The 14046-nt window shown below is 42.0% G+C and overlaps 1 protein-coding gene across 1 annotated transcript in view; it reads right to left on the bottom strand.

Annotated features, from left to right (window-relative positions):
* Positions 1 to 14046, bottom strand: part of fbn2b (fibrillin 2b) — a 229559-nt gene that overhangs the window by 201778 nt on the left and 13735 nt on the right. The window contains exon 2 of the mRNA XM_034179854.1: positions 7465 to 7790. Within this exon, the coding sequence (XP_034035745.1) occupies positions 7465 to 7556 (92 nt within the window). The 5' untranslated portion in view covers positions 7557 to 7790. The remainder of the gene's footprint in view (positions 1 to 7464; positions 7791 to 14046) is intronic.

The raw sequence follows: 14046 nt of genomic DNA, 5'->3' as shown, positions 1-14046 counted from the left end.
CGACACCACTCAATCAAACGGGCGTATGAAAAAGTCCCCCAAAATAATTTTCAAGCACAAATAAAAGAAAATGTGTACTCACCAAACGTGCCGCAAGACAATATGAAGTTTTAAAAAAAGTAGATCCTTCCGTATAAGACAAGAAAAAGGTGCAGATGCAAACTGACATAAATCCACAAATTACAAATGGCGCACTGCATGCTGGGACAGGGTCTTGTCCGTGACGTCTCGGCAGCGTCCATGATGAGAGGGACAATTTGCAGAGGGCTAAATGTTAGCTGTAAATTTGTCATTTTCAAATGAAGATTTCTCCGTTGAATGACAAATCTGGGCTTGCAGATTTACTTTACTACATTCAGAAGGATCTTGTGTAAATGTAAGTCATTTTTTGTTCAAAAAATCTGACTGCATTTTTTTCAATGCAGGTCTCCTTAAGCCTAATCTTAAAAGTAGAGAGGGTGTCTGTCTCCCTGATCCGAATTGGGAGCTGGTTCCAGAGGAGAGGAGCCTGAAAGCTGAAGGCTCTGCCTCCCATTCTACTCTTACAAACCCTAGGAACTACAAGTAAGCCTGCAGTCTGAGAGCGAAGTGCTCTATTGGGGTGATATGGTACTATGAGGTCCCTAAGATAAGATGGGACCTGATTATTCAAAACCTTATAAGTAAGAAGAAGAATTTTAAATTCTATTCTAGAATTAACAGGAGTTAATTCCCAGTTAAGTCCCCTGTCAGTACTCTACAGTAGCCTTTGTTTGCAATTACAGAGGTCAAATGTTTCCTGTAGTTGTTCACCAGGTTTTCACACACTACAGCAGGGATTTTGGTCCACTCCTCCATACAGATCTTCTCCAAATCTTTCAGATTTGGAGTTTCAGCTCCCTCCAAAGATTTTCTATTGAGTTTAGGTCTGGAGGACTGGCCAGGCACTCCAGGACCTTGAAATGCTTCTTACGGAGCACCTCCTTAGTGCCCTGGCTGTGTGTTTGGGGTCATTGTCATGCTGGAAGACCCAGCCATGACCCATCTTCAATGCTCTTACTGAGGGAAGGAGGTTGTTGCCAAAATCTCACAATACATGACCCCATCCATCCTCCCTTCAATACGGTGCAGTCGTCCTGTCCCCTTTGCAGAAGAGCACCCCCAGAGTATGATGTTTCCACCCCCATGCTTCACTGTTGGGATGGTTTTCTTGGGGTTGTTCTCATCCTCTAAACATGATAAGTGGAGTTGATTCCAAAAAGCTCTATTCTGGTCTCATCTGACCACATGACCTTCTCCCATGCCTCCTCTGGATCATCCAGATGATCACTGGTGAACTTCAAATGGGACTGGACATGTGCTGGCTTGAGCAGGGGGATCTTGCTGCCCTGCAGGATTTTAAACCATGACAGCATCATGTGTTACTAATGTAATCTTTGTGACTGTGGTCCCAGCTCTCTTCAGGTCATTGACCAGGTCCTCCTGTGTAGTTCTGAGCTTTCTCAGAATCATCCTTACCCCACAAAGTGAGATCTTGCATGGAATCCCAGACGGAGGGAGATTGACAGTCATCTTGTGTTTCTTCCACTTTCTAATAAATAATCATAACAGTTGCTGTCTTCTACCAAGCTGCTTACCTGTTGTCCTGTAGTCCATCCCTGCCTTGCAAAATTGCAGGGTGTTCAAATACTTATTTTCCTCACTGTATGTCTGTAACCATGGGTTATCACCAGAGGAACAGACGGATCATATTTGTATCGCTCGCTTGATAAATGTTGTGATTTTATATGGTGTGGGATTTAATTTTTTTTAAATAATGCTTCCATGTCCTTCCTGATATGAGGCAGCTTCCCTCAGCTTTAAAAGAACAGCTCAGTGTAGGTCAGTGGTAAAGACTCAGAAGGTTTTGAAAGGTGTGAGTTCATGTCCTGGGTGGTGTGTTTTTTTTAATAATTCCACATAAGCGGCGCGATGTGGTTTCACACGTACCAGCTGATTTTTATTTCTTCCACATAAGCAGCACCGTGTGGTGCACCTGGCACTGTTTCTGCTTGACGGAACTCTCACACTGGATTCATGCACGCCTGCCTGTCGGCGCGATGTTTTGTGCGCTAATTTTGAGCTGTTTCGCCGTTTTCATCCAAACGTCGTCCAAACTTCGTCCAAACTTCGCACTGTGTGTGACGGGGCCATAAAGGAGAATTCTGACTTTTTTAAACCTGTAGTTGTGATTGAAGAAACTGTGTTGCATTGTGCAACTTTTTTCCTGTTGCATCATCAGTTATATAGCTTCAGTGTATCAAAGATGAAAGTCTACACTATAAGTGAATGTTGGTATCTTGAATGTTTCATTTTAATTCCACTGTGGTGTTGCATAGAGGCAAAATTGCAAAGAAGTGTCGCTGTGCGAATGCATTTGGACCTGACTGCACACAGAAGTCTTTAAAAAATATGCACATCACACAAAAAGACCATATTTGTCAATATTTCATCATATCACATATTATGGATTATGAACAAGGACCCAGATGGCAAATTGAGTGTATCTGAAGGAATACCCTGAATGAAAATGGCAGGAATGTTGGTGATCAAATGTAATGTCAAAGAAAGAACGACAAAAGCAAACAGGAGTGAGAGACATCTGGGACACAGCCTCGACATGGACACTACCAGGAAGTGGAAACCTGTGAGACCAAAAGGAACATGGAGAAAGGATGGATGTTGTAATGTAGAGGTGAGGGATATACCTGGAGCCACAAACAACTGTTTGTTGTGTTCTGATGGCAATCCCCAGGTTCACTGACAAATAAATGGTAGCAAAATGGCAGTGCTGCATGAAAGGCCTGTGTGTTTCGTGAGCAGGCTTGGCCAGCGATCACCACTTATATGAGTCAGTCCAACCTGTCTTCAGCAGACATGCGTCAAACCTTTGTGTCCTATATGAAATGGGGTATAAGCCAGGAAGTGTCAAATGGCCGAGGTGCTTGTTCAGTCTCTTAAAATATGTCACTCTCTCCTAAATGGAGCAGGAGGTCAGTTTTTATATTTCAAGCAGGAAAATGCCTGCCATATTAACCCGGATGAGTGACAAGGCAAGACAAATGTGTTTTTTGTTACACCGTAAGGTGGCTCACTGAGCATGTTTTTATAGAAAACACCCGTCAGTTTCATTCTACACCCTACAGATGACTACAATTCCCTGAGTTTTACCAACATGATTTCTTTCATACAATATTTATGTCTCTTAATCTCTCCAAAGCTGTTTTCCCTCTTATCTGTCATTTTTTCCAGGCTTTATTTACTGAACCAACCCTTCATGATGACACCCACAGGTTTTCTGAAGTGCTGTTTTGAAATTCAAATAAGGCGGCTTGAACTATCACATCTTGGTGGTGGACTGACTCCACCTAACTCCTGGTGCAAGACACAACTCCACCTTGTAGTTACCAAAACAAGCTAAGCTAAGGCTAGCTTTGGTTTGGATGTTTGATTAATGCGGAGTTTTGTGAAATGGTTAGTGGTTTTTGTAATGGGTAGCTTGAGGGAAGATATTAATCATGACTGGCATATTGGCTACTAAGTCAATATGCCAGTCATGAATTTTAATGGTAATTTGTGCTAACCTCATGCTAATTGTGCTAATTTACAAATTAAATAATACTAAAATTTCACTCAGTGTAAATACTGGAGTTCTGAGTTGAAATATTAATACTACATTTCTTAGATGGTCCATTAGTTCAATTAAACACACAGCAATTATTATTATTACGGATATTTGTAATACAATGCTCCAAAATGATCAATACACTTGAGTCCACAGCAACTAGCAGGGCCTTGATTTGTCTCTTCTGCACACACTACCTGTCACTCAAAGCATACATATCCCTAAGTAATGATAACTTTATGATTTAATATCACTTAAACTGATGTGTTATAAACCCCACCACCACTATACAGTTGTTCTGAACAGGAAAACTAGCTAAACGGACCAGAACAATTTCTTGTACCACAGTGTAAACATGTTAAGTTCAGCTGTAAAGTTGTGCATTTACACATGTGATTCAGTGATGAGTGACTAGCTTTTGGAGCCAGCCTCAAGTGGCCATTCAAGGAATTGCAACATTTGTCACTTCTGTGTAGGCTTCATTTTTCAGCACCAGTGGTTGGGGCTTGATTTTGTTATATTCTTTAATCATTTCATTTCACACTTTCCGTCAACTCTTTCTGCTTTGTCACCTACAGCAGTGAAACTAACCTTTTTCATGCCCTCCCCCTCTTTCACCCTGGTGATACGAATACCTCATTTCCTGTGGCTTGGCACTGAGGGGAACCATAAGCTGGGACAGATGTCTGATTGGAATAGCTGATGGTGACACTGAAAACAGGCCCCGACAAAACATCCTTTGTTTTTTAACAAAGTGACAAAATGTACAGTGAAAACTTTTTTTCTTCACGGGCAGACATCCCACACCCTGGTCTATGGTATTTGAATGAAAAAAAGTCAGGGTGGAGACGGGAGGAGGGGAGGATGGGGGAGCTGCAGCTGGTGAGAGGTGACGTGAACGCTGTAATTGATTTCACTGGATACAATATACTCGTACACACACATGTACAGACACACTCAAATAAATAACACCTTTAAAAACACACAAATGCATGCATATATGTGCATACTCACACACACACACACACACACACACACACACACACACACACACACACACACACCCACACACACACACACACACACACACCACACACACCACACACACACACACTCATTTTCCCCTTCAGCTGCCTCAGCTTAAAACAACACAACCAGCAACCCCCCCTGCACACCGTCCATCCTCCACTACTTTCTCAGCTCATAAACTTGGTGGGATTGGGGCATGCTTTTCACTCATCGTCCCCTCGTGAGACGTATAGAAAAAGACATTTTCCACCCTTCTCCCATGAAAGTGTGCATTTGCAGAAGCAGACTGGGAGTTTTCATTGTGGCAGGCAGCCTACTAAGGTTGAACATGTGCCGGTTTGCAGAAAACAATGTGGTAGTATTCAGCAGCATAATTTGGTATAAGGCTCAATTGGCCTGAGCTCAGAAAGCGGAGCAGTCAAAAGAGAGCTGCCAGGAAAGCAGAGAGGGGAAAGCCATTTATATTTAAATTCTTCTCCAAATAAAAATGCACGAGTTGTGTGTAAAAAGTTGACCACCTACTTCCATCTATCAGCACAGCTTATATCAATGTTTCTGTAATAAGCACAGAAGCAGGACAGTGCAGTGTTCCTCCGACAACAAGGTTCTACTCATTGTTTCCAAGATTACTCAGAGACACTATGTAGAACTATGAAAATGTATTAATTTTAGATTAGATTAGACAGAACTTGACTGATCCCTTGGGAAGACTCCCTCAGGCAAATTGAGGTTCCAGCAGCATTGTATAGCAGCACACAGGGTAAGAAGCACACAGAGTATCAAAAGTGAAAGAAAAAAGAAAAACAGTTTGCAAATATAAATACACAATATAAATATCAGACATACTGATCAATGCTGGTTTACTGGCTACTATACTATGAAACAGAAGTAGGATCAATTTGAACATTCTTCCTCCCCTGGCCCATCAAAGAAAAGGGGTTTGTTTTTCAAGTCAAACTCCACAAAACATGGTGTAATGATCAACATGGTCACAAGGAAGAACACATACATTTTTTTCATTGACTTTGATGTGACAATCTAAATGTGAATTTTGGATCATTTTATCCCCTCCTTTATTTTTTCATATGCATATATTTTTATTTCTTAAAATGTTTCAGCTAATCACCACAAAATGTGGTAGAATGATCCCTTTTATTAAAAGGACAAACATGTTACATTTTGATGTAGGTCGGAATCTGAATGGATTCTGATTATAATTTACATTTTTTCTACATAACAAGATTAGCCATTTGTCAACATTACTTAAGTGTCAAAACATTTTTCTGGATCAAGTGGCAACCTTTGGTGTTGAAAAATTAAGCCAACGTGGAAGTACCAACAGCTGCAGTTCTTTATATGGCCACTTAAGTCTGGCTCCAAAGTGAGTCAATTCCCACAGAATCCATGTTAACATTTCCAACTTTACAGCAGAAACTTTTGGGCCTAGTCCAAAAAACTGTTTTGGTCTGTAAAGCTAGTTTTCCTGTTTGTGACAACTGTATTGGGTGAATTTGTATCTAACTCATTAGTATTCACTATTGTTCACCATAAAGTTATGTATAATTAGAGGTGACATACCATGCACGCTGTGCACTTAACTGTATTAGTGGACCATCTGAGGAGTCTATCCTTTGGCGTTTTTGGTGTGTAAATTTTTAATTTGAATGTTAGCCCCTTTAGCAGTAGCACTAATTAAAAGGTGGCGAGTGGTAGCATTAGCTGCACTGATAATGAGATGGATATTCAGGCAAGATGCCAATCATAGTTTTTAAACACACATAACAAAGCCACTCGCTACATTTCTCAGTCCACAAAATTATGCCTTCATTAATCACCCAAACCCAGGTTACCAAGCTTGTTTGTCTTAGTTAGCTTTGTAACTTTTGAGATATGCAAGGCATATTTCAGCTTCATTCATCCCACCCAGGTCATGCTAGCCACACCCAAACTCCACCCATTTATTATTCATGGGTTGGCCAGAAGTAGGCAGAGTCTGGTACCGCCAAGAAGCAATGCACAAAGCCACCCCTGAGTTTTAAACCCACTCGTCATAAAACCTGTGGGTGACATCACAGAGGGCTTTCTCATTATACATACATTCATGATCCGCAATACAGTCACTTGTACAGTCTATCAACAAGTGAAATTTCATGCATATCTGCATAAGGACATGGATCTGTGATAGTAAAACTCTTACATATACATGATTGGTTCTAATATGAAACATTGAAACAGCTACAAATGTGCAATAACATTATTAATGATGTACTTTCGTTGCTCGCTCGAACAAAAATAATCCAAGATGGTGGACTACATTCCGTGGCAGCTGTATTTGTATAGAAATCTGTTTGGCATTTTCTTCCCCTCATATTTTGTAAACGTTACCAAGAAATAAATACTTTTCACACTGGTTTTGTAACCAGATAATACCTGTGAGGTGATTTACTTCATGTTACAGAGATATTAGCATGCTAACTAGTGACACCGGAGCATCACCATGAAATGTATTGTACTGAAACAAATCAATCACACTTTGGTTCCACTAAGCAGTCAAGCACAGACAAAAAGCTCATAGCGACAGTGTCAGGTTTCCCCGTCCGATAATCTATCATTAAACATTGTGTACAATAACGCCATGTAACCGCAAACTGGCCACACATTGGGAACGCCTGTCAAGCACTAACTGCTAACATTAACTGCTTGTCACCCCATTTGCGGCTAATCTGACCGTAGGATGAGTGTCCTTCTTGTTTTGCACACAGACAATGATACACACTTTTTCTTACTCTTACCCTCTCAGGGTCTCCTGGCCTCGGCGCCGAACCCGCTGCACCTCTCTCTGGTCCACAGCACCTGTGAAGCGGCTAGCTTGGTTACGCTCCATTTCCAGTCTGACCCACACGCAACCTGGACCGCAGCGAGACACACCACTGCCCAACCCAGCAGCACTTGAGCCAGCTTCTCTGATCCCATTGGACAGTCTGGCTATTCCTCCAACCGTTACTGTCTCTGTCTTACTGCTTACTTTTTGACTCAGTGGTCAGCGTGTTGACCCACAGTAAGCAGAAGGTCCGAGACCTGGATCCAGTCCAAGTTCTGGTGTGCAGTCCAGCTGGGGCTATGGAGGAAGAAAACAGATGAAAAAAATACATGGATTACTCAGAGGCATTATTCAAACAAATGAGACAGTTTAAACTGTTCTGTTGCCTTTGGTGTTGGACAATTTACAACTCCAATTGAGAAAAAGTTGGGACAATATCAAAAATGCAAATTAAAAAAAAAATCACAAGAATTATTATATTTACTTCGACTTCTATTTCATTTCGGACAGTTTGAACCCAAGACATTTCAAGTCTTGTGTAGCCAACTTCATTTATACTTCAATTCCTGAATTTCATGTCTGCAACACATTCCAAAAAACAATTGGGACACTAAAGCTTTTACCATTTTGTAATGTTGCCATTCCTTCTCACAACACTTATTCTTATTCTTATTCAAGCCCACAGAAGTGAACATAACTTCTGGACAAGGTGAACATAAAGCTTCTTTTTTAGACAATAAAGTTTTATATGGCATTTGTTAATTCAACTACTCCATATTGTAGTTTTTGACAAATGTTTCCCAAAGTAAAAAGATAAAAATAAATGATTGCATTTACAAATTAATTAAATGATTATTCAAAAAATCCAAAATTATTGGGGGGGTCTAAGCCATTTTGCTCTACTCCAGTGAGTTCCCTTCTACTGTACCTTTTCTGTTAGTGGTTACAGATTAAAAGACAGAACATATGAGTTTGGGTCAGTTGTGTGTGGGTGGGGTGGGGGAGTGTGGGGGCACACACAACCCCTTGTCATGGACCACAAACCCACTGAATTCAGCAACGAGTGACTTAGCTAGATAAATTTGTACCAGACCATGATTCAGCAAGGTATTGCAAGGGTGTTCACCTTTTCACCCAAGACGGTTCAAATGTTTTCTGTTAAGCCCTGGTTCCACCGAATAATAAAGGATGAATAATGAGCCACGTAGCATGTTTTTTTTTTTTTTTTTGGTACGAGTCCAGTAATTCAACAATTGTGGGAGAATGGTGACTCTCAGAGGCTGGTAGAGGCAAAATATTTGGCTACTGAGGCTCATCTCTGAGCGTGGTGCCAATTTCAAGAATTTCAAAATTTTGCAGCATGGGGAAGTTTGTGTATGGGGTACTACGAGGACAAACGAGGATTTTAGAGGCATGTTTATAGTGAGGACAATAGCCCATTATCCGGGCACCTGTTGGCTACAAGGACAGGGCAGACTATTTTAGACAGGCTCAGCTCTCTTGCGCACTACAATCCTACGTGCTTTGTGCGACGGACACTGTATATAAAATAATTATTTTATAGTGGATTATTCATTTTCTGACAGAGCTTGGATGTTGAAAACACCTCTAATCGCTGTTGGAATGACAGAGGACATTTGGAGCTTTTTTCTTTCTCTGTCTTGTGCACTGAGGTGGAGAACGTATTTGGAACAGCTTAAAAGGTAAGTATTTGTAATGTTTTTATTGCAATAGCTTGGTAAAACCGTTGCATGTTCATTCCTTCTTTATAAACAGCTGTAAAAGTATGTTTATGATTGCTTTAGCATTGTTTTAATTTATCAGATGTGCTCCGCTGTGTGTGAGCACTAACGCAATGACTCACATTCAAGACGAGCATTTACGCAAAATGCCAGATCGCAAAAGAGTGATTTTACAGACATTAACGGACGAATACAAAGTTAAAAGTTGGATCACGGTGTCAAAATAAAAAGCTGTGGAAGAAATAAAGCCAGCGAAGCTGCAGAAGAAATAAAGCCTGCAAGAAGAAGCACAGAGGCGACTGTCCAGGTACGCAGAACACCAGCACGCAAAAGAGCGATTTTGCAGACATAATGGATGAACACAAAGTTAAAAGTTGGATCATGGTGTCAAAATGACTGTAAGCCACAAAAGAAATAAAGCCAGCGTGAAGAAGGCGACTGTCCAGGAACCCGTGGTTCGGTTCTAGCTTGTCTGGTGCATTTAATGACTCTGGAACACGGGTGAACAGCAGCCTAGCGCACATATGTGCACACCAGCTGGACTGTACTGGAGCGTCTATTTTTGGACTGCATTTACAAAAATGTGGCAACATCTTGAATGGATACTGTGAATTGAAAATCCACATGTTAAAGGGACCATGTGTGGGAGGGTTGCAGGTTTGGACCAAACCCATGCCTAAACATGCGCCAACGTTGTGTTATCATGGCACTCCATAGATCATAAGTGGCTTGACGTGGATCACATGCGGCGACACGAGCCATATGGGGCTCAAATGACAGGTCGGTCATGGCTCAGGAGAGGCTGATTCCTGGCACATGTGAGGTACAGAGAGACACACAGAGGCGCCTTAGTAGCGGATACATGATAGCTTAAAACGTGATCATTCTTCGAATAATCGCTGACACACCCATGCGTGGCTCATTATTCATGGTTTATTATTCAGTGGGACCGAGGCTTTACTTGTCATCATAATGTCATAACATCACATTCAAGATTGTACAATTCAAGTTCAAATTAACTTTTAAAAAAGCTTATAAAATATCTTTTCTCTGTGATTGGCATGGTGGATTAGTGATTAGCACTGTCACATCATAGGAGTTGTTCCCCAGGTGCTGGACTGTGGAGGCCCACTGCTCCTAGCGGTTGGATTGTGTCTAACTGTAATCAAGCTGGATTAAATGCAGAGGACAAATTTTGTTGTATGTTTGTAGAATGACAATAAAGGCCCTTCAGTTCAAGCTACATAGCACACCTGTGACTGTTTTTCCTCAGGAGCATATAGGAGTGCTCCAGTTACTGCCTAGCATGCACTGCTCATTATCAAATGCTGCAGAAAAGCCATACAGGACATTTCTATCAGATAACTTTCTATAGATTGGAGGAAAAAATCTTTGCTACAAGCGTTTCAACTCTTTTGCAACGCATGTGTGTTAAAAAGGGTGGGGGGGGTAATGGATTCTTTGGCATGAAATGTCCTTTTTTCAGTGGATCAATATGAAATCCATATGAGCCTCTTTTTTTAAACATGTTTGAGCTGTATGGAGAGGTGATGGTCTAGTGGTTAAACAGTGGGCTTCAAACCAGAGGATCCTCGGTTCAAAACTCAGCCAGACCGGACAAACACGACGGACGCTTGGGCAAGGTCCTTAATCCAAAAGTTGATCCCGGTGTTTAGTGAGCGCCTTGCATGGCAACACCCTGACATCGGTGTGTGAGTGTGAATGGGTGAATGCGAGGCATCATTGTAAAGCGCTTTGAGCTTCTGATATAGATGGACATACATACATCTATCTATCCATATATATGAGCGGCATGGTGGATTAGTGGCTAGCACTGTTGCCTCACATCAAGGAGGTCATGGGATCGATTCCCACCTGTGGCCTTTCTGTGTGGAGTTTGCATGTTCTCCCCATGTTTACGTGGGTTCCTTCTGGGTCCTCTGGCTTCCTTCCACATCCAAAGACATGCAGGTTAGGTGAATTGGAAGTGTTATAATTGTCCAGGCCTCCCTTGTAAAAGAAATCTCGATCTCAGTGGGAGTAACGTGATTAAATTATATATATGTCTGTGGGTAAAGAGCATGCATGTTGGCAACTATTTTTCAATAAATAAACCTGGAACACTTTTGTGTATGTTTGTATGTATGTTTGTTAGTTTTAATCCCACCTTCCATGCAGAGAATGGAATAGAAACTTTATTGTCATTGCACATATACTCAACAAAAATATAAACGCAACACTTTTGGTTTTGCTCCCATTTTGTATGAGATGAACTCAAAGATCTAAAACTTTTTCCACATACACAATATCACCATTTCTCTCAAATATTGTTCACAAACCAGTCTAATCTGTGATAGTGAGCACTTCTCCTTTGCTGAGATAATCCATCCCACCTCACAGGTGTGCCATATCAAGATGCTGATTAGACACCATGATTAGTGCACAGGTGTGCCTTAGACTGCCCACAATAAAAGGCCACTCTGAAAGGTGCAGTTTTATCACACAGCACAATGCCACAGATGTCGCAAGATTTGAGGGAGCGTGCAATTGGCGTGCTGACAGCAGGAATGTCAACCAGAGCTGTTGCTCGTGTATTGAATGTTCATTTCTCTACCATAAGCCGTCTCCAAAGGAGTTTCAGAGAATTTGGCAGTACATCCAACCAGCCTCACAACCGCAGACCATGTGTAACCACACCAGCCCAGGACTTCCACATCCAGCATGTTCACCTCCAAGATCGTCTGAGACCAGCCACTCGGACAGCTGCTGAAACAATCAGTTTGCATAACCAAAGAATTTCTGCACAAACTGTCAGAAACCGTCTCAGGGAAGCTCATCTGCATGCTCGTCGTCCTCATCGGGGTCTCGACCTGACTCCAGTTCGTCGTCGTAACCGACTTGAGTGGGCAAATGCTCACATTCGCTGGCGTTTGCCACGTTGGAGAGGTTTTCTCTTCAACGCATGTTTGGGATGCTCTGGACCGGCGTATACGACAGCATGTACCAGTTCCTGCCAATATCCAGCAACTTCGTACAGCCATTGAAGAGGAGTGCCCTTACCAAAAAATAGTACTTATAAGTATATAAAAAGTAAACTAGAAGTATACTTGAAACATACTTGCATATACTACTTTTTGGTAAGGGTGGACCAACATTCCACAGGCCACAATTGACAACCTGATCAACTCTATGCGAAGGAGATGTGTTTGTTGCACTGCATGAGGCAAATGGTGGTCACACCAGATCCTGACTGGTATCCCCCGCCAAATAAAACAAAACTGCACCTTTCAGAGTGGCCTTTTATTGTGGACAGTCTAAGGCACACCTGTGCACTAATCATGGTGTCTAATCAGCATCTTGATATGGCACACCTGTGAGGTGGGATGGATTATCTCAGCAAAGGAGAAGTCCTCACTATCACAGATTTAGACTGGTTTGTGAACAATATTTGAGGGAAATGGTGATATTGTGTATGTGGAAAAAGTTTTAGATCTTTGAGTTCATCTCATACAAAATGGGAGCAAAACCAAAAGTGTTGCGTTTATATTTTTGTTGAGTGTATATACATACATACAACGAAACTTGTCCTATGCATTTAACCCATCCTACAACCCCAATTCCAATGAAGTTGGGATGTTGTGTAAAATGTAAATAAAAACAGAATACAATGATTTGCAAATTCTCTTCAACCTATATTCAATTGAATACACCACAAAGACAAGATATTTAAAGTTCAAACTGATAAACTTTATTGTTTTGTGCAAATATTTGCTCATTTTGAAATAGATGCCTGCAACACTGTTGTATGGCTGGGGGTGCCTGGCTGCCTTTTGTTTCTGTCTTCTGTTCTGTCTTTTGTTTTTCCTTCCAGGTGGCTTGCGTTCAGGACTGAGTGGTTGTGTGGCTGAGCTATCGGGACCTCACCCTGATCACCTGAGGCTGGTCATGTGCAGCTCGTCAGGACTCACAGCTGTGGTGCATCTACATGGATTGGGGCATGGTGGCATTTAAGTCTGGAGTACACAGTGTGTATTTGCCAGAGACTCGACCTTGTGACCAGACGGGTGAGATCGTCATCTCGAGAGCCATCTCATCATCATGGATGCAGAGACCGTACCAGGTTTTGATGCCATGGTCTGTGAAAGAGGAGGGGGTGAGGTCTCACGCTCGTCAGCACACTTCCTGAGGTACAGTAGGTTTGTGACTAACATTAGTACAGTCAGTAAATGTGGTGTCCCTCACACCTTATTATATTGAGCTGTTATGTTAGTCGTTTAATCAGCTTCCACTGCAGTTGAGAATGTGAACTGGGTGTTCCATGCCTGCAGGGTGGGAAGCTGATTAGTGATTAAGCCAGGAAGTGTTTGCTGTTTATGTACACCTTTGAGTGGTCTCTCTGTGTGTGGAGTGTGGACTCACATGATGGTTTCTTCTTTCACAGACTCGGTTTGTCACGGCCACCTGGGGGGTGTCGGCGGGGTCCTTGGGTCCGAACTGTTTCTGGCTCCGGACCGTTTGTGCTGCTGGGAGCGCACCGTCATTCCACCACGCCAGACTGCGCACTCATTTGTTTGTACTTTAGCACATCACTGTTATGTTATTAAATTCAGTTATCCTTTGTACCGTGCTCTGCTTATTTCATACTGGGTCCTTCAAACGCTGGTCGGTTCTCCGTCCTGCGTCCGACACATAACAAACACGTTTCAAAAAAGTTGGGACAGTGGTATGTTTACCACTGTGTTACATCACCTTTCCTTCTAACAACACTCAATAAGTGTTTGGGAACTGAGGACACTAATTGGTGAAGCTTT

The sequence above is a fragment of the Thalassophryne amazonica genome, chromosome 10, assembly GCF_902500255.1.
Source record: "Thalassophryne amazonica chromosome 10, fThaAma1.1, whole genome shotgun sequence".
NCBI lineage: Eukaryota > Metazoa > Chordata > Actinopteri > Batrachoidiformes > Batrachoididae > Thalassophryne > Thalassophryne amazonica.
Note: the sequence above shows the minus strand (reverse complement) of the source record. Positions and strands in the feature narration are given on the sequence as shown.